Below are 25478 nucleotides of genomic sequence, written 5' to 3'. Positions count from 1 at the left end.
TGCACCGAACATCCACTATACAAAGTGGGGAGAAAACTTATGCAAAGAACGGCAAGGCACGCGTTAGCAGCAGCCGCTAGTATAGTTGAAGCCAGAGTGAAACTTCCGGGGTTCAGTTAAGTTGCTGAACACAAAAGATACAGCGGAAATTTCATTTCCGACAGAAGCTAAAACTTAATGAACTGTCGGTCGTGCTCATGCATTTGCAAGAAGTACAGTGCCCTACTCTTTTAATAACAATATAAAGAGAAGGCAGCGCCCTTTTGCATTTTTACAACGGATGGAATACAAAAACCGTGTCAACGTGTAAAACCATACCGCAAATCCATTAAAGCTTACACACGAAAGTCCAACCACAAGATCGTGCTCATCGATCAGCGAAAAAAAGGGAACTGAAACGTGGAAACAAGACACTGCTCCCTATAGTGCAGGAAAAGCTCAAGACAGGAAGACCCCATTCACCCTGTAGCAAAGACACATGGTCTTATTGGTGGCTACACCGGAAGCCATTGCCGGAGATGGACTGCACACCGGCAGCTAGCTTCCATAGTGGGCGCGTGTCAGGCGCCATTGTCGCCTTCAGGTGGAGTCGTATGAGGCTGTCGCCAGCCTTCATCTGTTGCCGATGGTGCGGAGCATCCACGGTGGCAGATTGCTGTTGTTTGCTTGTGCTGGTGACGGCTGAGGTTCTGGATCCCCTCCTCCTCTAGATTGATATGGCCTGCATTTGTTAAAGGAATGACAGCGTGCTAAAACAGACAGTAGCTTTCATCTAGGAACAGTGCTAAATAGTTGCTTATGTGTTGGTTTTTCAAATAGTTGCTTACGCCAACTGAATTTACCAGCCTCGGTTTCATGACAGGTATAGTATCTAGCAAAATGGAACAAAGCTAGCTCATGCGTCTTACTGTTTCTTACGGAGAGCAATTTCCAGAAACGTTTAGCATCTAGCTTTTGATTTCAGCATGCGCGTATGTATCACATGAACTGAACACAATCAATTAACAGCCCTTGATTTAACCATTTCATAAAAATGAATTAAAAATTGGAGATAGTTTATGCAGAGTTCATGTTCTGTTGAAGTCCTCTAGGTATATATAGGTCGGTAACTAATATTCAGAACATGCTTGAGATCGCTATGAAACATGGGTGGTCATCCACCAAGGATCAAACACCAAATTTGGCTCTTTGGTGTCTCGCTAATGCGGATTATTCTTTCAGTGGGAGGCGGCCTTTCCATCAATAGCAAGGCTCCCATGGTGACTTCGCAAATCTTCAAATTCCGCAACTCCGACCCGGTCCTTAGTAGGCACTATGTGAGTGTGAGTTTGTGTGTGTGTGCGCGTGCATACACTGCAATCAGTGTTTCTAAGAAAAGGCATCCAATTCTTTGCTGAAGAACAATGTACACACTACACAGTCTTACTTTATTAATTTTTATGACCTGAAGTCTTACTTTATTTAGTGATATGTAAACGAGGAAAACACGTAAATACAGTGAAAGTAGAGATGCAATTTGGATCCTTTAGGGTACCCTATGGCCCTCTGTAATTCAACCAAATGAACTAAAATTTCAAAAGTGATGTGAATTCTGAAACATTAGTTCATTTAGTTAAACTAGAGGGTTAGAGGATACAAGATTCCAAATCTGCATACCTAAGTGGAAGCATAAGTACCCAATATTTGGAGGTGCCATGGAATCTTGGGCCGTCGGTGGTGTAGGTGACGGTGAGCTTGTTGTTGCTCCACTCAGCTGCTCCTGGTGATGAATATTTGTTGCTTCATTCAACTGCTCCCGGTGATGAATATTTGACAAAACGTTATTTTTCTCCTTTTCTGTCTCTACGAGGTGCTAAGAAAAATAAAAAGAAGATTTTAGCCTCTGGTCTGCACAGCTAGTCACCTTACAGTAAACAAGAAGATTTACCTTCTGCAGGACGCCATTCTGATCTTTTAATGATTTCTCCTGCACATATTTATAAGGCAATGATTATAAATATTTGCTAACCTAGGTCTACTAAATATTTACAAATGATGAAGAAATAGATGTTTAACTATTATTCAAGCATGGGAAAACGAAATGGTATCATTGGCGGACTAACTACGTTGAAACTCATTAAAACATGCTAGCACATTGACAAATGCAAACGGTTCTTTTTTCAAATGTTTCAGACGAGGGTGTGTTTATAGAGGCGGGAGGCCGATGAATCATATCGACAATTCTCCTTGGCGGTCACTGTACACACAAAGGTAAACCACATGGGAACTTAATGAGAGTAACATACCTTCTTTTGAAGCTCAGATATTGACTCAAAGAGAAGTTGATTCTGTGGAAAAGGCAATGCTTCATAAGATTTTGGTTAAAAAATTGGTAGATGCAAATTAGCTCTGCACACCAATGGCAAAATATCAACACAATTGGTTCACCTTTCTTGACCTTATGTGCTTCAAAGAACTATCAAGCTGTTGTTCCAACTGTTGAAGTTCTTTTGTGGTGAGTGGGTCCAATTGTTCACCTAAGAGTTGCCTTCAGATTGAAATGGACCAAACGCCAATTACCACTTACCACTTAGCACCCATCATATAACTAGAATGAGAATGTTCCTCGAAATACAATACCTTTGACTCTTCTGGAGTGCATCGAGTTTTATCTTCAAACTTCCATATTCGTCTCCCCAATTTGCCTACAAGTAAAAAGAATATGAAGTACATATAGTAAGTAAATTTGATTAGCTAGATGAATATGAAGTACATATAATAAGTAAATTTAATTAGCTGAAATTAATCTCTTCACTGCATAAGCATATGTGTTCCACAACAAGTTACAATGTTATTTACCTGGTCTCCAGTACTTGGATCCAGTACAGCTCTTTCTTCAAATGAGTAACGTTGGTAACGTTCAAGAATCACATCCATGCTACTGAGGAAATGTCCCCAAATAATGTTGTGCATGCACAAAAAAGCAATCGAGGTCTTATATTAGAACCAAACTAGTGCTCATATATTATTTTCAAATTACTCAGTGTAATAATCATGTCATGTGACTGAAACTATTGAAATGACCAGGCCTAATGCTCTCCTTATTCGAGAGTGCAAAACAAACTGACCAGGGCTATTCGCTTATATTTTTAAGTATAGCAAAATGCAATATTTGTTTTTCGAGCAAACCTCATTGCTAAATATAGTTGTAAAGCAACTTGTGTGTCACATCCTGATCTATATCATTATCACTGCACTGTGTGCACATGGTGAGCCAAGGTACATGCAAAAACTCAAAAAGTGTGTTTAGAATCGGACACCATATTGGGAGCTTCTTCCTCCAAATTTCTATAAAACCAAAAACTTTAACTCCATGAGTGGAGAGTTATATTAGGAACAATGAACACAAGTTTTAGTATAACTCCTCAAACGTGCACTTTGGCTGCTCAAATTTGACCAGGAAGTTCAAGCTCCACAAAACCCCTCCAAACAAAACTTTTTGGGCAAGGTAAAAAATCAACCACCAGCTGCCACCGCATAGCTCCTCTCCTGCGGGACCACTGATCTCCACGCCGACTCCGTCCCTCCGGTGGCCACGACGCCATCCTTAGCCCATCTCCACACACCTGGAGGAGCAGGAGGTCACAATAGACACATGCACACGCTCCTGGCCTCCACATCTCCTTCCCCACGTCGATTGTGCCCGCCATCATGGGCAAGGGCGGACCTAGAAAACATTCTAAGTGGGGCCAAACTATAGGAGTGGGGGCACACTTTGTACAAATTCACATAGTTTTGGCAATTTTTTCTGGAATTTCAAAGAAATATCACTGAAGTTTCATATTTTGAGTGGGGTCCTAGGCCCCCACTCCCATGAACGTGGGTCCGCCTCTGACCGAGGGATCCACCACCTCCACTAGATTGATGGTGAGCACGAAATCAATTCCTCCCACATCCACCCCTCTGCTGGGCTCTTTCGTCTTTGACCACCTCATTTGCACACCCCTGCCAGACGCAGAGCCATTCACCTTGCTTGCGAAGTGTCTGACCAATTGTGCGAATGGTAAACTCTTTTCCTTTTTTTCTTTTATTTCTCGGTTTATGCACTAAATCTAATCATTGCAGAAACCAATGTATAGATGAGGAGGCTATTGGAAGTGGTTTTCAACAACCCGTCGTCTGAGGAAGCAGTAGAGGATAATGTTTTCGAGATGGCATTGCCTGTGATCATTGGAGAGGAAGGGCGGAACAAGAGACTGTTGGAAATATGCCTTAGAGGCAATAATAAATATTTATTATTATATTTCTTTGTTCAAGATGATCGTTTATTATCCATGCTAGAATTATATTGAATGGAAACTTAGATACATGTATGGATAAATAGACAACACACTGTTTCTAGTAAGCCTCTAGTTGACTAGCTCGTTGATCAAAGATGGTCAAGGTTTCCTCGCCATTGACAAGTGTTGACGCTTGATAACGGAATCACATCATCAGGAGAATGATGTGATGGACAAGACTCAAATTATGAACGTAGCATGTGATCGTGTCGTTTTATTGCTACTGTTTTTATGCATGTCAAGTATATATTGTTATGACCATCAGATAATATAATTCATTAACACTGGAGGAATACCTTGTGTGTATCAAACGTCGCAACATTACTGGGTGACTATAAAGGTGTTGTACAGATATCTCCGAAGGTGCCCGTTGAGTTAGCATGGATCAAGACTGGGATTTGTCACTCCGTATGATGGAGGGGTATCTCGGGGCCCACTCGGTAATACAACATCACAACAAGCCTTGCAAGCAATGTGACTAAAGATTTAGCCACAGTATTTTATATTACAGAACGAGTAAAGAGACTTGCCGGTACCGAGATCCAAATAGGTATAGGGATATAGACGATCGAAACTCGCGCAAGTAACATACCAAAGGACAAAGGGAATGTTATACAGGATTAATTGAATCCTTGACATAGAGGTTCCACCGATAAGGATCTTCGTAGAATATGTAGGATCCAATATGGACATCCAGGTCCCGCTATCGGATATTGACTGGAGAGTGTCTCGGTCATGTCTACATAGTTCTCGAACTCGCCGGGTCTGCACACTTAAGATTCGGTGACGTTTCGGTATAGTTGAATTATTGATGTTGGTAACCGAATATTATTGATGTTGGTAACCGAATGTTGTTCGAAGTCCCGGATGAGATCTCGGACATCATGAGGGTTTCCGGAATGGTCCGGAGACGAAGATTGATATATAGGAAGTATCCATTTGGCTTCCGGAAGGATTTCAGGCATTACCGGTAAAATATCGGGAGTGACGAATGGGTTCCGGAGTTCCACCGGGAGGGGCCACCCACCCGGGAGGGGACCAAACAGGCCCAAGGATGGCGCACCAGCCCTTGGTGGGCTGGTGGCCATCCCAAGAGGGCCTATTCGGCCGAAGGGAAGAAGGAAAGAGAGGTGGGGCCAAACCGAATTGGGGAAGGAGACTCCTCCTCCAAACCGTATTGGAGGAGGACTCCTCTCCTCCTTGCATCGGCCAAACCCTAGGGCAAGTCCCCAGGGCGCCACCCCTCCCCTCCCTCCTATATATAGTGGAGGGTAGAGAGGCTTTTTGCACCTTAAGCCATGTTGCAGCCCTCTCTCCCTCTACCACCTCGTGAAACCCCGTAGCTAGTTCGGTACGATACGACGAAGCCCTGTCGGAGTAGCTCCACCATCATCACCGCCACGCTGTCGTGCTGCCGGAGAATTCATTTACCTCTTCGTCTCTCTTGCTGGATCAAGAAGGCGGAGATCGTCACCGAGCTGCACGTGTGCTGAACGCGGAGGTGTCGTCCGTTCGGCACTAGATCGGGATGGAGTTCGTGGGACGGATTGCGATTTGAATCGCAAAGACGTTCAACTACATCAACCGCGTTTCTTAACGCTTCCTGCTTAGCGATCTACAAGGGTATGTGGATCCGATCTCCCCTCTCGTAGATGATCATCACCATGGATAGGTCTTGCGTGTGCGTAGGAAAATTTTTGTTTCCCATGCAAAGTTCTCCAAGAGAGACATGGTTCACGTTTCCACCGGCATCACATCTATTGCAATAGGCCAGATGCCAAAACTTTTCAGGTTTACTTTACGAACAATCCCTTGTGTATTTGGACAAACCTTTTAGGGTGACAATTACGAGTGTACAAAGATCTTTGTGCGCATTGCAAGAGCTTTGGAGGAGGAGGAGGATCATTGGTTCACACCGAGAAGGGATGCAGTTGGAGAAATTGATGCAAGTCCTTTGATGAGAGTGTACCAATGACACTTTGAATACTTTCATATGGAGTTTCAATTGACCTTGTTGATGTGTACATTTGTATTGGAGAAGATACCATCCTCAAGTATACGAAGAGCTATCAAAAGTTTCGATCGAGATCTTCAGAGTGCATCCACTCATGAAGACACTGCGAGGCTTCTGGATATGGATCAAGCAAGAGGGTGGTTAGGAATGCTTGGATCCATTCGTAGTATGCATTGCACATGAAATAATTGTCCTACCAAATGGCATGGGCAGTTAAGAAGGCATTGCCATGATTCAACCATCATTCTCAAAGTAGTTGTATTATAGGATTCATGGATTTGGCATTCGTACTCTGGAATGCCTAGTTAACCTACTGACCTCAGTGTCTTGAAGAGATTTCCTCTACACACAAGGCTTGTGGTTGGCAACATGGGCTACTACCTTGCATATGGCAACTACCCTCCAAAAACCACACTTGTGAAGACAATTCAACGCCTAAAAGAGAACAAGAGATCTCACATTGTGATGTGCCAACTAGCTGCGCTAGAGGACGTTGAGAGAGACTTTGGTGTGTTGTGAACTCACTTTGCTATTGTTTGTGATCTTATTGAGTATTGGGACCAAAAGATATTGTTCAAGATCATGACAACATGTGCGATCTTCGACAACATGATCATCAAGGGTGAGAGAAGTCAACGAGACAACTTTGACCATATTACAATGGGATGCAAGTCTAATTGGAATATCAAGCCACCATGATCTAAAGATTCCTCGAGGTGCATAAGATGATTGAAAGGCAAGAAGCTCATGACCATCTCTGATATAATCTTATGGAGCACTTGTGGGAACTTCTTAGTTCTTTATTCTTATGCTTTTATCATATTTTATTTGGATTATTCACTTCATCCAGACCATTGTTGTGTTTGAATTTGAATGTTTAAATATGAAAATGAGGAATTATTGTTGAAATATGTGCATTAGAAATATCAAGATTTGAACTAATACGACGTGAAAGTATGGTTCAAATGGGATATGTGCTTGCAAAGGAATGGAAATAAATTGCAAAGAAAAAGTATAGAGAGTTAAGTTTACGAAAAGGGATTGGTGCAACAAAGTTTAAGCCCTCATATTTGAAAGAGTTAAGTTTTGGTAGGTGGTTTAAGGAGTTAAGATGTGGAGAAGGGGTAGGGATGCTCTTTGTACATACTAGACTCCTTGAGGTGTCCTAAAAGTCTATAAATAGTTGTGTTATTTTCTAGTCTTACAATCATCGGTAAATAGATATATTGAATTCATGCACCAACGAGATCATTTTGAAGACGGAACTGGTGGAGAATGTTCGGGCAATATATTTCAGCACTCCCTCACTTCTAAGATATACTCCACACCTTAGACATAGGATCTATGTAGGCTGCAAATATTTTATTTAATAGTATGTTTATCGAGTCTGCAACTCAAGACCTCTTTGCTCTGATACAAGATTGAATTATGCACCAACCAGTTCATCCAAAAGTCCAACTAAATGGGAATGTTGGGCGATATATTTAAAAAACCAGTCAATTAAGTGCTCATAGAAAACGGTTGTTAAGGTGGCATCCCACCATTTGCAGTGTGTAGGATTTCCTGAAGAGTACAGAGTACATGGGAGTTTGGTTTAAATACACAACAAACCATACACTTTATTTTCCGCTCCATGGCGTTCTCTTCGCTTCCGTTCCCTTCCCGCTCTCAGCCTATCCTAGCTCTAATACAAGCGGTAACCAATATGCAGTGGTACCTCCCTTCGATCACCAAGATCCAGGAGAAACAACAATTGAGGTGATCTGCTTAGGCGTTATATAAGACTAGTCATAATGATGGAAGAGATGATTGAGTATCATGATATGATACAAAACATATTAAATGATGTACAAGTATGTGTTATGTATGGCCATAATGGGTTCACTATGATACTACGCACTTTGGCGGTATTATCATACAATAGTATCATATGCATGACACTAGCAGATGATACTCCCATTGTGACTAGCCAAAGCCAGGCGCTCTTTAATGAGCCTAACCCTGTCTCACCCTCTCCTGATTTGAACGAGATGTTGGTGGAGGCCACCTACAAGACCGGCGTTGCCAGATCTCGGTCACGAGGGATGAGAGGGGGGCCAATGAACTAATCCAATTGTGGTGCCCATCATTGCCTCATCCATCTCCTGGTCATTACTCGCCTCTGTAGCACTTTTGAGTGTCGTCGGATCCTATCCAAGGGAGGAGAGAAGGCTAGGAGAGCACGGGGCTAGCACGGGCATGAGGGAAAGAGGGGGGCGAGGTTGGCATTTGCTCAAGAGGATAGGAAGATGGATATGCTAGCCCCGACGCGGGAGGAGCTCTGCTTCTATTGCAGGATGATTCATGGCTGGGAAGGCAGTCTCGCCTATATTATCAAAGTGGGAGAGAACGTTTATGGATAGGGGATGAGATAGCGGTTGGTATAAGCAATGGGGGCCCCTCCTTCAGCAACGATCTGATTCATGTGTGGGGTGACGAGCTCGTTCCAAATGTCAGAGCACAGCGATCGTCGGTTGGAGTGGAGGATGACGTTGGCCATTTCTACCAGAGCCACCATGGCGACCCCGACCCCAAGGCTCCTCGCGAAGAGCCGCGGGGCATGACCTTATGTGTTTGTGGCCATCGTGCCAATGATCTCGAATCTGAACCAGCCTCGAGACACTGATTCTCAATAACTTAGTTTTGTCGAAGAGCATGGGGCTAACGCGGGCGTGAGGGGCAGAGGAGGACAAGGTCGACATTGTCTTAAAAGGATAGGAAGATTGAGATGCTAGCCCCGACATGGGAGTAGTTCCGCTTCTATTGTGAGATGATTCATGGCGGGGAAGGCAATATGTCCTCTATTATCATAGTGGGAGAGAACACTTATGGGGAGGGGATGAGATGGGGGCTTGCACAAGATATAAGGGAGCCCCCCTTCAATCACGGCTTGATTCACGTGTGGTGCGGCGAGCTCCAAGTGTCAGAGCACAACAATCCTCGGCTGGAGTGGAGGATCATGCTGGCCATTTCTGCCAGAGCCACCATGGCGACCCCGATCCCGAGCCACCTCCCGAAGAGCCACCGGGCATGACCTTGTGTGTTTGTGACCATCATGCCAATGATCTTGAATCTGAACCAGCCTTGAGCCATTGATTGTCAACAACTTAGTTTTGTTAGTAGTTAAATTCCATCACTATATGCCAACATGTTCCCGTCAATAGCGAAATGTTTGTATTGACCTCACCAATCTTGAAGTGCAAAGTGGTGACGGCCATTTCTGCTATAGCCACGACATTGGCCCCAAGCAACCTCTCGGAGCCACCCTGTGGATGACCCTATGTGGTCCTGGCCATCATGCCAGTGATCTTGAATGTGAACTTGTCTTCAAGCCATTGATCATCATTAGCTTAGCTTTTTGGTAGGTAAATCCCATCACTATACGCCACTATGTTCCCGTCAATAGTGAGCCATTTGTGTTGACTTCGTCGACCTTGAAGATCCAAACTCTGATGTTCCGTATTACCTGACAATCCGGGTAATTTGGTTTGGTTCGGGTAGCGGGTTAGGGTACCCGAACGCCCAGGGTGACCCGCAACACCTCTAAGCCCCATCTTCCTTGGTCCGACCTCCGCCTACACACCACCTCTTCTCTTCCTCCTTCCATGATTGTCGATACAATGGCCAGGATCGGGCGTGGGTGGTGGAAGAAGCTCTCACCACGCTGCCGAGATGAGATTGCAAAGCTTGTGATGACTGGGAAGCCGAGCGTTCATTCCGCTATGAGGCGAGACTGCCTCTGAGCTTACCGGAGGAGAGCTCGATCATGAAGACCAGAGGATAGATGAGCCATTTGACCAGGAGCAAGTGCCCGCGCTGGTTACGGGCTTCACCATGGTGTAGGCGCACTTTGACGCTCTCATGGGGAAGGAGCAGGCAATGTTGCCGGTCTCCATGTTCTGGATGCTGTAGGAGCGGTACAACCTACAACACTTCAAGCGACATCGGCTAACGAAGGGCCAGATCTTTGGCGGGAGGTCATCGTGGCCATGAGGACCGTGTGCTCTATGAGTCCGCGGGCAATGTCGGATCATCCATCGCGAGCGATGGAAGCTCCACGTCAATGAGGCCGGACTGTCCATGTCAATCATCAACCTCTCCTCCACCGGCAACGTCCAAGGCCGGGTGGTGGACTCAGGCGGTTTCGATGGCCGACTCCCATAAAGTTGTGTGTGGACACGTCCAGACATACCGCATATATTTGATGTGTCGTTTTGATTGACAGTGCTGGAGATACTGTTGGTATTGTTCTAGTGTCTATATTAGTATAAATTTCCTTTCTTGTAGCCCAAGTCTACTGTACTATATATTTGCCACTTGGGCTATGCGTACAAATAAGTTGCTCCTCCAAAAAGAATACAAGTCTAAAAGAGGTATGCATTTCTGGGTGTATCTAGGTTGTAATCAGTGTTTCTAGAAAGAAGTTCAACCACTGTATTGATTTTGTTATTATAATTTTGCTAATATAAAATATGTTCTATTAGTAATTCAGTTTTGTTAATAGGCACATTCAACTAATTCATGATAGATTGTACTGCCTCTGTCCCGGTGTATAAGTCATTTGCATAGTTTTAGGTCATCGATTTGAACAAATAAATATGTGTTATATGTCATGAAAAGTATATCATTAGATTTCTACATGGATGTATTTCAAAATATATATTTTTTTTATATTTTTTGTCACATATAATACATATTTAGATAGTTTAGTCGGGAGGGAGATAGTAATTTAATTTTGTAACATAAGATGGTACAAAATTTCTACAAGATAAGATGCCATTATTAGTACTCCCTCTATTTTTCTATACAAGGTCACTAACAAAATTACAATTTGCAGCTATACATGGCCATTAACAACGAAGGTAAAATTGACGAGGTTTGACTCGTACTAGCAGCCGAGAACATTAATACCCCATGGATGCATGCATGCGAAAATGAAAAGACTGGTTTGAATGCACCACATTAATCAACTAATGAGGAGTGAGATAGTTGCCTTATTGTGCGTTGGAGAGAAAAATACACATTAATTAACACGTCAAGTGAAGAGAAAAGACCTGCTTGCAACATTGGCTTAAGTGGCCATTAATTTCTATCTTGATACGTGTAATATGAGTTTGTGGCTTTGTATAAAAAAACGAAAAGAGTACTTTGATTTTGTAATATGGCTTGCTATGGCAATAAGATAAGATGATACTATATGTTCCATGCTTTTGTTTGCAACTCATCCTTCCACATTAATTTCTATCTTGATACGTGTAATATGAGTTTGTGGCTTTGTATAAAAAAACGAAAAGAGTACTTTGATTTTGTAATATATGGCTTGTTATGGCAATAAGATAAGATGATACTATATGTTCCATGCTTTTGTTTGCAACTCATCCTTCCAAAGTGCAATGATAAGGACGTAAGCAGAAGGAAGCGAATTTGTATTTTTTCGTTACTACTTACTACTGAGTACATTATAATATATACTTCATGATACAGATATATTATGTCAGATGTGAACTTAAGTACATAACTTCAACCAAGTGTAGTTACACCAACGTCATCATATACTACCATCTGGTAGTATATATACCACTCTATCATCTTGGGCATGTGTTGGCTTTTGAACGTGCGTATGCAGCTGTACAGGCGTGCCTACGCGATTCTTGCTTTGGCCGGCTACTTGACGGAACTTGCGTAACTAGCGACACGAATAAAACTGATCAATAGATTTGATGGCTAAAGACCCGTGTCGAGCCTTTGCTTTGTATTGCTTTTCTTTTTTCTGGTGTTACAATCAACACCCCTAGGGTGTCTTTTATACACGTCCACAAGGGACTATAGAAATAGACTAGGACTAGGAATCCTAATACTACTAGGACTCGGTTTGGCTTTCTTTCCTAATCCTACATGAGCAACATGATTAACATCTACATTCACCTCCTTAATCTTGTTGCTTGACTTCACTTCTTGCACTCCGACTTTCCTCCTCATCTCGATGAACTTCTGTCGACCGAGGGACTTGGTGAAAATATCGGCAAGTTGGTCTTTCGTGTTCACATGTTGAACCTCGATCAACCCTTCTTCAATGCACTCCCGGATATGGTGGAACCATGTATCTATGTGCTTGCTCCTTTCGTGATGAACCGGATTTTTGCACAACGAGATTGCAGCTTGGTTATCGATCTACACCTCCCGCTTTGCAAGAATAGCTAGGAGTCTTCTCAGCCACACTGCTTGACAAGCCGCCGTGCTTGCCGCTATGTATTCTGCCTCGCATTAAGACAGTGCCACCACCTTTTGCTTCTGAGAATTCCAGCTAATCGGATTCGGGCCAAGGTAGAAAACCATGCCCGTTGTGCTCTTTCGGTCATCAACATCACCTGCCATGTCACTATCTGAATATCCACGAAGGATCAATCCTTGCTTTCCCTTTCTGTACGTGCAGCCAAGATTAATTGTGCCTTTCACATAGCGTAGAATTTGATTGACCGCGCTCATGTGTTCGGTTGTCGGATTCTCCATGAAACGACTCACGATCCCGACTGAATAAGCCAAGTCAGGTCGGGTATGCACCAAGTATCTTAGGCTACCCACAACACTTCGATACATTGTGGTGTCCACCGGCGGATTTGAGCTACGCTTGCTCAACTTGTGACGTTGGTCCATTGGAACTTGTGTCGCGTAGCAATCTGACATGCCACACTTGTCCAATAACTTGACCGCGTAAGCCGATTGACATAGGGAAATCTCCCCGGAGCTTTGCTTCACTTCGATGCCCAAGTAATAGCTGAGTAACCCCAGATCACTCATGCTAAACTTGTTCTTCATTTGCGCCTTGAAACGTTCAATTTCTTGTACGCTATCTCCGGTGATAATCAGATCGTCGACATAAACTCCAACTAGCAGGTTTGAGCCTTTGGAGTTCTTTGTATAGACTGCGTGCTCGAGGGGACATCTCTTGAACCCGAGCGAGACCAGACTTCGGTCTAACTTTGAGTTCCAAGCTCTTGGCGCTTGCTTCAACCCGTAAAGTGCCTTCTTGAGCTTGTAAACTTTCCCTTCTTCGCCTTTCTTCTCGTAGCCGAGGGGTTGTTCCACGTACACTTCTTCTGTGAGATCGCCGTTGAGGAAAGCGGATTTAACATCCATATGATGAACCTTCCAATCCTCTTGTGCTGCCAAAGCTAGGAGCACTCTCACCGTCTCGATTCGAGCAACCGGTGCAAACACCTCATCATAGTCAACTCCTTGACGTTATACGTAGCCCTTTGCAACGAGTCTTGCCTTGTACTTCACAATGGCACCCTCTGTGTCCTTCTTTAACTTGTAAACCCACTTCAAACCTATCGTCTTTTGGTTTGGAGGTCGGGTTACCAAAGTCCACGTGCCATTGCTCTCAATTGCCTTCATCTCCTCATCCATGGCGTGCGTCCAGCTAGGACTTTTGCTCGCCTCTACGAAGTTCGCCGGCTCCTCAACTCCGAACAGACATAGTCCGGAGTACTCAAGCGTAACTGGCTTTGTGTACTTGTAGACTTTCTTGAGGGTCTTGTAGCGACGAGGCCCTGAGGAGTCCGTTGTGGCTTGCGAAGGAGGCAACACAAATTGTGTCGGTGTTGATGCACTTGAGGAAGACGGCTGAGACCCTGGTGTGTCATCGACATCCGTGTCGTCGGCGTAGTCGTCGTGACCGTGACCATCATCTTGATTGTCGTCGTCACTATGCGCCTCGTTGTCGATGTTGTCGTCGAGATCTCCGCCTGTGTCGTGCGCGGCGTTGTCGTTATCTCCTTGCGACCTATGCGCGTCGTTGTCGGTGTCGGCACCATGATGATCACTACCATTGTGGTCACCTTGGTTGGGCGTCTTGCCAACCACCTGGACATCCTCCCCTGCATCATCATCAGTTGGAAATTCAACTGCAAATATGTTACTGTTTGGAGCATCGTCGGCTGCAGCGCTCCAATTCCACGCTTGGTTTTCTTCAAACACGACGTCGCGTGAAATCCGTAGACGCTTGGTTTGTGGATCGTAGAAACGGTATGCCTTAGTGCCAGAACTGCTCTCGTATCCGATGAACACCATCTTGGTGCTACGATCGGCAAGCTTTGAGAGATGTGGTTCCGCCGTCTTCACATGTGCCACGCACCCGAACGTCCGTAGATGAGACACATTCGGCTTATGTCCGTAAATTGCTTCATACGGAGTCTTGCCGATCACCGCCTTCGTTGGAGCCCGGTTGAGAAGATAGACCGCCGTCGAGACAGCTTCTCCCCAAAAAATCCCCGGCAGGTTCTTGCTCTTGAGTAAACTCCTTGCCATGTCAACGACGGTTCGATTGCGCCTTTCAACGACCCCATTCTGCTGCGGCGTGTAAGGTGCCGTGAGGAACCTCTTTATGCCAATCTTCTCGCAGTAGTCGTTGAACTCATTCGACGTAAACTCTCCGCCGCGATCTGTCCGTAGAGCGCGAACCTTCAGCTTGTGTTCCATCTCCGTTGCAGCCTTCAGCTTCTTGAATGCTTCAAACGCCTCATCTTTAGACCGTAGGAGAACGACCCACATATATCTCGAGTAGTCGTCTACCATAAGGAAGAAATACTTCTTTCCAGCGTGAGTTGCCGGGGTGATAGGGCCACATAGATCACCATGGAGCAGCTCGAGTGCATCACTTGCACGATAGGTAGACTGAGCAGGGAATGGCCTGCGGTGCTGTTTTCCAACCAAGCACCCGTCACATACTCGATCAACATGGTCGATAACTGGCATCCCGGATACCATCTCTGAAACGTGCATATACTATTTCCAATTTCCAAGATACTATAACGGTATGTATGTGAAAAATTGCAACGAATCCTATACTTTTAGTTTATTTTTAAAATACATTCATATTTGTATGGTACAAAAAATGACTACAGTACATATTTCCTTCATTTCGTATTAATTATCGCTCAAATGGATGTATCATACACTACCTAAGGGGTAGAATGTATACTACCTTATACATAATATGCCTAAATACTCTTTAATATGATAGATACTACCTAGAATATATATGGATGTTAAGGGGCAGTTCTTCTGAGCTCTCCTGTGGAAATAAACTCATGTGAGAATAAGCTCCAAATAATATCATGTGAAAATAAGCTCCGGATAATAAGCTAGCCAGTTTTTTCAGTGCCTGTTTTTTCAGCTTATATATGGTATAAGTAGTGAAATGTCTATAATACCCTTGAAGTGGAGCTGGAGTGGGTCGTCAGTCGGAGTAGGACAAGGGACAGGGGTCCTTCCCTGGAGTGGGTCGTCGGCCGGAGTTTGACGGTGTCCACCAGAGTTGAGCCCCGATCGTCCGCCGGAGTGGAGTTGTTGCTGCTAGGTCGAGGAGAAGGCGGAGTCACGCCAGAGGGAGGGAGGGGTTGCGCCAAAGGGAGGAGAGGCGGCGTCGGCGGAGGGAAGGACCGGGAGCAGCGGTGATGGAGGGCTATACGCCGTCACTTCTAAGTGAGCTTCTGTATGAAGCTGCTTACCCCAGATTTTTTCATTGCAAAGGAGACTCCGATGAAAATAAGTTAAGCTAGCTTATACAAATCGAGTTATTTTAGGCTTCTCGTTTATTTTGACAATAAGCTGAAAAATAACTGGCCCTAACATATGTCTGTCATACTATATGTTGGTTGTGATGTATTGATGTGAGCTATGTGATAATAAGTGATATATGAAAATCATGTGGCTTTTATACAAAATGTAGTGAAATTAGGGTGTGGTCAATCTGCTCTACACAACACACAATTAAATAGAGTTGTGTGCACATAAAGGTCCTCAATGTAAACAGTGATATAACAATGCTCGTTTGCGATGAGATAACACATCTCAAACGGCTTCGGACACTACATGTTTGCGGTGTGCTGGCACATCACACACTGGCAGGCCGTGTTGTGCGATGTGCATTACACATCTAAAACAATCTAATAGTGACAGCCGAAGTACAACATGCAATGAATAGTTTTGCTATGTGGAATGTGGTGTTCTATAATAGCAAGACATCATCATCCACTAACTAGTGGCATGGGTCACCTAGCATGGATGAGTCGGAAAAAATAGTCGACTCAACAGCTTGTCGACTAGTCGACAAGTCGTGACTAATCACAACTGCAGGGTCGACTATTCAAGAGTCGCTACCCCATAACGACTCGTCGACTCGAAAACCTTGATGACACCATGCTCTTCTAGATCTAAGATATACATGCATTGCCTGCCACCGCGAGCGCTGCCACTAAAGGGAAGGAGATGAGCAAGCAGAGAGAAGCCATCTTCCACCAAATGTTTGATTTTGCATGCAATACACCCAAGACAGGAGCTCCTATGCCGTGACAACAACCCTACAATGATGGCTTGATGGCCAACCTACTCTTACTGGCCTCCCCCTACTCGTTGATGAGGATACGGTGGCGAAGTCATGGTGGTGACATATGTTGGAAAAACATTTACCTTCTAAGTAGATCTCATGTTGATATATTTTGACAAAAAAATTCCCGTCGGTAGTTGTCAGGTATACTCACTTACTAACCAAGTTATTGGTAGGTTATAGCCACTCTGTTACAAGTTACCACTCTCCATCCATGTAAGACTTTCATGATAATACTTATATGATATGATATTGTTTCTACTGGTGGCACATGAATACACACTCTCTACCTCCGCATAACATTGTAATATCTAATATAAATACATATAAATTATTAAATTACAGCCATACACTTTTATCATGGTAACTGTTTCGCTGCTAACATGACAATAATGCTACTTTAGCCTGGTAAGCGATGGTGTTAAAAATATATCTAAACAAAAGATGGGATCTTATTTTGAAATCCCAACGAGAGAAACTCAGCGGTGTAGACAGATTGCTAATTGGATTAATGGTTTGTGATATAGATAGCTTAAATTCGAATTTAACAAATTATGCAGATAAGGTATGCGTAAGGTAGAAGATTGTTCATGCATGTATCTCCTCTATATAAGGAGGAAAACTCCATTGGAAGCCAAGAACACCAGCAGACTAAAACTATCCCACGATTCCCATTTGATGCGCATTAGGAACCAAAGTTTCTAATTGCGGGAGAAACGAATTTCTGGCGGCTTCTCCCAGCAGCTATAGCGGGCACTTCTCCAGTTGAGAGACAGGTTCTCCATAATTTCTTGCTGAATTTGGCACTGTTTAGCAGGGTATTAGGAGGATTTTGTGGTGTCTCCATAATTTCTTGCTGAATTTGACACTGTTTAGCAGGGTATTAGGAGGATTTTGTGGTGCCAACGGTAGCGAAGCAGGAAGGCTCTGTAGTGTTAGAAGTATAATTGGGTTTAAGTTAGAGATAAGAAGATAGAGTTTAAACCACATGTAACTTGTCTTATACTCGAAGCCTCTACCCCTCATGTACTCCTATGTATGCCCCTAAAGGCAGTGGCGAAGCCAGAAATTTTGTGAAGCCTGGGCAAACTTGAGGTTGAGTATCTAGAAAACAAAATTGGGTTTTGGATACACAACATATAAAATAACATCAAAATTTTGAACCAAAAATCTGTGTTAATGATGTAGTGAAAATATAACCATAGGAATCATACACAAATAGCGAAATAATATAGTATATATTTATTTAGTTTCGTAGGTCAAAATTAAGTGTAGACTTCACAACCAAGTCATAGAACCGAACTGATCATATTGCCGGCGAAAACATAGCTGCCCAAAATCACCACCCAAATGTCCTAAAAGACACAATAAGATAAAAAAATTGGATTTGTAATTCATATAAATTAAGTAGTTTGATTTGTGAATATATTCAAAATAGGAAGCTTGAAATAATGGAGATGTTCAGATGAAACATGCCATATAGTATGCTAAATAAATTCACGTGGCAATATGGGATGGTGGACGTGGCTCTACTTATGTTTTTGGTTGCACACCATTGCATTTTCAGTGCCAAAAACCTCCTCAGCTCTCAAAGCTAATAATTAAAAAATTAAAAAATAACACCAACTATCTAAACCAAACACCCTAAACAAAGCACGAAGCTCATCAAGTGGTAACCATCCTAAATGACCAATTTCTCTCTCGAAACAAGCTCACGCTTCGTTTTATATATAAAGCAACAATCATCAAACGATACATAAATAAACCTTAATTGGAACGGAGTAAAAACGAAAACAGAACCGCTTCTCTCACGTAGGCACTCGTGGCCCAATAGATTATTAACTGCTTAATTAATCTATTAATTAGTATTGTTGACCAGATAAGAAACGAGAGCCCATTGGACCAGCTGCCAACTGCCCGGATAAACCACCGTGCATGGAGTATTTTCTTCGTTTTGATAGCTCAATCGTAGCATGTAGCGCGCAACTGCCCAGGCTAGCTGGGCGGTGGCTTCGCCCGGGTTAGAATACAACAAGACAATATTCAGCCATCATACAATTTTCTACATGGTATTAGAGCGGTTAGTCTCACGACGTCAATCCTAAGTTCCTCTATCACTTCCGTAGCGCGCCGCCCTCGGGAAGATTAGTCTTCTCTCCCAGGGGCGCGACACCCGATTGATCAAAAGATTGGATCAGTTTTTTAGATTAGATCAATTCCACTTTTCCAAATTTCTTAGATCGATTCTTCTTTAGCCACGAATAAGTCCTACGATCCTCAAAATCCGATGAAAATCCCATCGCAATCAGTGCAGGCGGCCATGCGCCGCCAATCTTCCACACGCAACTACAGCTTTTCCGAGCAAATTGACGAAACTCCGCCCTCCGATTGCAGCGCAAGATGCGCTAAATACATGCGCATGCACTGATCCGGCCAGCTCCACGGCGATATCGACCAAGCACGCGGGACTGACCACCCGCGGGCTTTTGGTGGCCTCCGGCCGCCAAGTACACCATCCAGTGCGTCTACCGGATCCAGCTGGCCGGGATGCATCAACACAGAACTTAGTCGACTCGCTCCACAAGACGGCATCAGAGAAAACTTCACGTGGCGCCACCAGCACGAGGCGGAACCCGGCCACGACACCGGGAGGGCGGCACGCTGGTCCGATCTAATCTTATTTTATTTGCGTATATGCAGAACAGGAGATATACATGCACACGGCCTGTACACGCATGCACCAGGAAACTAGAAGATGCATGCGTACAGGAAACATCCGCGCCACATGCTCCTTCATGGCTTCATCCACCACGGTCACAAACTCCAGAGACACACGCCCGTGCCTGCCGAAAGGCAAGCCCTAGCGTGTATCGATTACAGGGCCTCTCGCGGGATCCGGCTACGACTTCTTCGACAACACGAACACGAACTGGATACGAGCCGGTTTTGCAACGCGACTCCTGCTCCAGCTGCGAGCGGGTCATCTACACCAACCAGTGCACCTGCACGCATCTACATCAAGTGCTCCATCAGCGAGCCGACCGACACGCTGCTGCGACGCCATCGTCAACACTTCATCACCAAGGTCTTCATCAACATGGTTTTCATCATCACCTCGTCCACAAAATGAACACTAGCGTCCTCAGATAGATTTTTCTGCAAGGCGCAACCTCGACAATGACAATGACCGCGTCAAGACGCCGGCATCGACCATGTCATGCACGAGGCACGACTGCATCGACACGGTGTCACTATAGTGATGACCCCTATACGGCCTCACAGTTCTGGCAAAACCGATGTGTGTTCGATGGGTTTCCTCCGGTCCTGGCAAAACCGGCGGACTCATCACCGACGACACCCTCTGACATCCGCAAGGTGTATCGTCCACGTCTGCAGCTCCGTCACAATGCATTTTTATTGCGCCTCCGGCTTTGTGCGGCTTCATCATCCACGACGATCACACATTGACCACGTCTACCTCAACCACGGCTACATCACCATGATCAGCTACCTCGACATCAACATTAATAGCTTGATCTACAACAACTCATCCGCAACAACTCAAGTCAACAGCGTATGCGTCATCGGTAGCATATGCGTCGTCACTAGCGTCTGCGTCGTCACTAGCGTCCACGCCATTCCCGTTGTGACTGCGGGAGGAAATAGAGGAGAGACAAGGAAGGCACCAGAAGGGGACGCAATCAGCGCCCTAGATGCCGATCCATTAGAGACGCAGTTGATGATGACGCGGTGAAGAAGAGGACAAAGGTGCAAGAATTCAAATTCAGAAGGGGGAATGTTAGAAGTATAATTGGGTTTAAGTTAGAAATAAGAAAATAAAGATATAATTAGTTCAAACCACATGTAATTTGTTTTGTACTCCAAGCCTCTACCCCTCATGTACTCGTATATATATCCCTAAAGGGTTAGAATACAACAACACAATATTCAGCCATCATACAATTTTTTACATGCAGCAACTATACCGGTGCAATAGCGGCAACTTAGCGGGCGATATAAGCCCATGCTTTTATGCACTAGTAAATTTCATTTAGATAAAGTTGGACATTCCTTTGTTGGTAAATAAGGTGGTGCAATAAAACTAGCTAGGTAAGGCCAACCATTTTGTACAAGGAGTGCAAATGGGTAGCCTTTAGGGTCCTATTCCTTGGTTCATTCAAATGAAAGAAAATGTTCATTTGAATTAACTAAAGAGGGTTGGCGGGTACCCTAAAGCACACCACTTTGTATCCCAGTACAAACACACGGCAGTGTAGTTTGAAATGATTGTCCAGCAGAAATTTGTGCCAAGTGCGGTTCAGAAATGCAAAACAAGTCAAGAAATCCAGGGCTCCATGGCCGGATGCAGGGTTCACGGCCATAATGGGGGCGCGGCGGCCGGGCGCGGCTGCGCTGGCAGGGCCTGTCGGCTGGGCACGAGCATGTCCAGGAAGTGCGGTGCAGTGGCCCTGGCTGGGGGTCGTGATGGTGCGTGACGGCCATGCTCGACGGTCGGTAGCGGTGGATGTCCAGCGCAGCTCCGGAAGAAATCCTTGCTTCGGTCTTCATCGGAGCCGCGACGGCGACGCCCGCAGGTGCCGCTATCTTTCTTGGAAGCGTCGTTGTGAAGGTGTGCTGCTCCCCTTCGTCGACCGCTGCCCGCACCGCCACCTGCGCCCCCAGGTCCTGATCTGTGGGCCTCTCCCCTGCGGATTCTTGGTGGTGCCTGCGTGGTTGCCGGGGCCCTACCTGCGGGTGAAGCCGGTGGAGGAGATTCAGATTGGGGGAAACCCCTTGGTTGGCCCAGGCCGGCCGCGCCGACGACGACGCTCAAGGGCGCCGTTATTCTTTTTGGAGACGTCGGTATACATCTGCTCCTCTGCTCCCCTCCCTTGCCTCTCGGATGGAAACCCTAACTCCGGCGGGCGGCGGCGGCGGCCTTGACGTCGTGACCTTCCTGAAGGCGTCGCCTTGAGGGCTGAGTGGTGGTGGGCACTGTATGGGTCCTGAACTGTTGCTGGTGGTGGGCACTGCTTCAGGGGAAACCCTAGGATCTGGTCTTTCAGATCGGACGATGGCGGTACTGCGGTGTCGTTTCTCTCTTGGGAGCATCGTTTGTGGAGCAGCGCTGGCAGACTCGGGCAGGAGGTGGAGCGGCTTCGTCTTGCACGGAATTTCGGTGGAGCTGTCAAGTCATGCCTGCCCGACAGGTGCTACGCTGAGTCATGCCTGGTTGGCAGGTGCTACGCACGACAGATCTCCCGGAGTCTTCGTATCTGGACGGATGAGCGCAGGGCGGTGGCGCCGTTGGGCGCCGTGGTGGCGTCGACGGATGATTGGACTGGCAAGGATGATGCGGATCTCTTTCCTGAAGATGGGTCAGTGGTTCGATGATGATGGCGGCTTGTAAAACGTGTGCGTGAGGTGTGCGTCTCAGGTATGCTGCACCAGCTGTTGTTCCCGATATGTTATGTGGATGGATTAGAAACAACACCGGTCTTACATATGTGAAGTGAGAGCAATCCACATTATCGAGTTTGTAGGTGTGAGTGGTGGCATTGGATGGATTGATGTATACTTTTGTTAGACCTTTGTGGAATAATTAACAAAAATTGGCTACATGCATCGATTGATGCAGAGGCCGGGGGTTTAACCTCCTTTTCCAAAAAAAAAAAAGTGCTCCATACGAATATAGTCTAACCTTCGTGAGAGAAGGTTGCAACACCATGGTTTCAAAACAATAACCTTAAGTACTAAGGGGATCTACTCCCGTGAAACAAGTAATCAGTGGATACAATATACTATACAGTGTATACAAACAGATGATTGTGTGATCTGTGTAATTATGGAATGATATACAGCAAATATTGTATGCTTAGCTCTTAGAAATGTATATGCAGGTTGAGTATCAAACGTCAGAAAAAATTGAAAACATTATTTGGGTTACCCGGCCATGTTCACTAACTAATACAATGCCATTTTCTCGTACTAGCAGTCTGGTACTCGTTTCCAACCACACATCAATAAAATACTATATTGCAGAAAAAAACTACAATTTACCTTTAGAGTCAACTACCAGTCTACCACAAAAAAATCCTTTATAGGGCTAAAATATTTAGTTCTTAGCAACTGAAAAAATTGCAGCGAAAGTAAAAGATGTTTTGTAAAAACAGTCATAAGAAGAAAATACACCTTTGATTATGAAACATCAGAAAGAAGATCAATATACTGTTATCTTACTCATAAAATATAAAGATGTCTATATATATTCTATACGCCCAAAATCTCAAACAAAACATTGATCAGTTTCAGGCTTTGCGTAACGATTGTTCTCAGTCTGACAAAACAATCAAACACTACAATCAAAGTTTTCAACCACATAACCTTAATGTTCATATGGATAAAGAATATTGATAAAAAAACCGAAATATCTGTCAAATAAGCTGATGGCCATGCATACCAGTTAGATCTGACAAAGACCATTGCGTAATAGCATAGCTGTCTAATATCTGACGGAGAGATGCAGATGGGACGAGAACGGATATGTGTAGGCTTTGCTCTCATATTAAATTGTTTCTACAGTAACCACAGTTAATTTCATATATCTTGTACAGTACTCCCTCTGTTTCTAAATATAAGTCTTTTTAGAGGTTTGACTAGGGGACTACATACGAAGCAAAATAAGTGAATCTACACTCTAAAGTATATCTATATAGAGCCTCTAAAAAGAGTTATATTTATAAACGGATGGAGTAGTATATATGGAATTAACATGACAGTGAAACATTAGCATCAGCATCATTGAATAGCAAACTTTAGACAATTTAGGAAAACTTATACATCTGATGTACAAGTCCCCCTTGCCGCCATTTCATGAGAATACCTCCACTTAAAGTGAACTTAGTTTTCGGAACAGATAGCATCAGAAAATCACCTTTACTGGCCCTACAAGTGATTAAGGATTACTGGTGTGGCAGTGTACCATTCGCACAATAGATGCTACAGTTTATATAGAGTAATCAATCAAGTACACAAGAGTATGCATAATCATATGGTAGAACCTGTAGACAGTACGCAGTACGTAGGTTAATTACTATATGGGCAATAGAGTAAGGGCCAGAAACTCCGGTGCTATTGGTTAATTGAACAACAATCGATTCCATGATTGAAACAAGGAGAACTAGATTACCCATCCAAGCATAACCCACAAAAAATAGCACGAAATAATAACCTCGCATGCACCGAGCAACATTTCCCGCAGCCAAATTCCCCACCGGAACTATCGAACGAGACAGCCACTTGTGGAATGAAGATGAACACAAAGCAGCCCAAATCAATCATCCGGTTCCCCGAATCCTCAAATAGAGCTCGTGGGAAGGAGCCGAGTGGGTGAGAAAGGAGGGGTAGCTGGGGGCGCGTGATATAACCTGTCCTGGCTGGAGTACTCGTATAGCTTGCCCTTGGTGGAGAAGACGATGAGCGCGACCTCGGCGTCGCAGAGCACGGAGATCTCGTGCGCCTTCTTAAGCAGCCCGCTGCGCCGCTTGGAGAAGGTCACCTGCCGGTTTATCTTGTTCTCGATCCGCCGCAGCTGCACCGGCCCGCGCCCCATCTCCGCCCTGCCTCCACCCCGCCCCCTCCGGCTCTCTCGCTCGGCGGCGCCGGCCCCTCTCTCCCGGCTAACTAGCTAGCTGCTACGGCGATGTGAGGAGGAAGACTGAGAAATGCGGTGTGATGGTGTGTGGAGCTCGCAGGAAATGGGAGGGCGAGGTGGGCGGTTTAGATGGGGGGCGAGGGGTGGTATGGCGAAACCGGACTGGTTTCCCGTGGCGCGCTGTCGAGTTTTGGTTGGCCGAGATGATCTCGAGGAGACGGGGAAGGATCCCGGCCGTTGAATCGGGCGGGGGTCGTTATTGCGACCTTGGTGCTGGTGGGTCCGCGGGCCCGTGGCGCTGGTGCACCACAGGGGTCTGCCTCGCCAACGGCCGGGGATTGGTCGCCGGAGCGAGCGTGGTCGGGTTCGCTGTGCGAAAAGGTTTTTTCCAGGCCTCGTGTGTGGTCCGCTGTTGTCGGGTACAAGGGAGCGAGACGGCAAGCGACATTTGGCATGGACGAGGTGGGTGACCCCGTCCTGCCAGTGGGGTCTGCTCGGTGGAGACTGAAGAAAGTCTACACTGTTCAATCGTGGGTTGTATCATCGTATGGAACTATGGATGATAACCTCTATGAATGCTAAAAGGAAATACATCATACATTCAAAAGAAAAGGGATCCTGCATGACTGTAGTAGTGTTCGGATAAGAATCTCTTTTCACTCCGTTAATGGAGCAGGAATTCATTGTCATTCAGTGTGTTCGATGTTCAGTTATCAGCGTTCCAAATACTTCTTTTGTTTTTATTTACTCCCCATATTAGTTTCGACTGTAGTCATAGTTTGTAGAAAACAATATGAATATTTACAGTAAAAGATTTATATGATGTGAAACTATATGCAATGATGGATCCTATGATATAGATTTGATGGTTTATATTCTACTCTCTCTGTACCTAAATAACTGTAGTTGAAAAGAACTATATATGTATACCTAAATAATTGTATTTGGAAAAAACTACAGAGGGAGTATTTTAGTTTTTACAAACTTGTTAAAAGTATATATAGTGTTTCACTTTAGACAAAGATAATATGGGGAGTAAATAAAAACGGAGAGAGTATATCG

General features: G+C 44.8%; 1 protein-coding gene across 3 annotated transcripts; it reads right to left on the bottom strand.

The window, feature by feature from the left end:
* Positions 1–242: 242 nt before the first annotated feature.
* Positions 243–24625, bottom strand: LOC123425416 (MADS-box transcription factor 18-like). Of its 3 annotated transcripts, none has more exons than XM_045109112.1 (8): positions 24190–24625; positions 2839–2920; positions 2620–2684; positions 2428–2527; positions 2286–2327; positions 1928–1966; positions 1657–1852; positions 243–721 (listed from the first exon to the last, which is right to left on the bottom strand). In XM_045109112.1, the coding sequence occupies exons 1-8, from the start codon at positions 24372–24374 to the stop codon at positions 561–563; spliced, it is 870 nt and encodes a 289-aa protein (XP_044965047.1). In that variant the 5' UTR covers positions 24375–24625; the 3' UTR covers positions 243–560. The 3 variants fall into 3 exon arrangements, with proteins under 3 accessions (XP_044965047.1, XP_044965049.1, XP_044965048.1); XM_045109114.1 differs by having other exon boundaries at positions 1677–1852; XM_045109113.1 differs by having other exon boundaries at positions 2839–2917.
* Between the last annotated feature and the right edge of the window lie 853 nt (positions 24626–25478).

The sequence above is a fragment of the Hordeum vulgare genome, chromosome 2H, assembly GCF_904849725.1.
Source record: "Hordeum vulgare subsp. vulgare chromosome 2H, MorexV3_pseudomolecules_assembly, whole genome shotgun sequence".
In the NCBI taxonomy this organism is placed as follows: domain Eukaryota; kingdom Viridiplantae; phylum Streptophyta; class Magnoliopsida; order Poales; family Poaceae; genus Hordeum; species Hordeum vulgare.
The sequence above is the reverse complement of the archived record's forward strand: the minus strand, read 5'-3'. Positions and strand labels throughout refer to the sequence as shown.

What these genes read in the sequence shown, in the direction of transcription:
- LOC123425416 (XM_045109112.1), bottom strand. Translation starts at nt 24,374, where the DNA reads ATGGGGCGCGGGCCGGTGCAGCTGCGGCGGATCGAGAACAAGATAAAC. An exon ending in GAGTACTCCAGCCAGGACAG is followed by an intron (nt 2,921 to 24,189) that starts GTTATATCACGC and finishes ACATTTCCTCAG; the next exon opens with TAGCATGGATGTGATTCTTG. An exon ending in GTACTTATGCTTCCACTTAG is followed by an intron (nt 722 to 1,656) that starts GTATGCAGATTT and finishes TAACAAATGCAG; the next exon opens with GCCATATCAATCTAGAGGAG.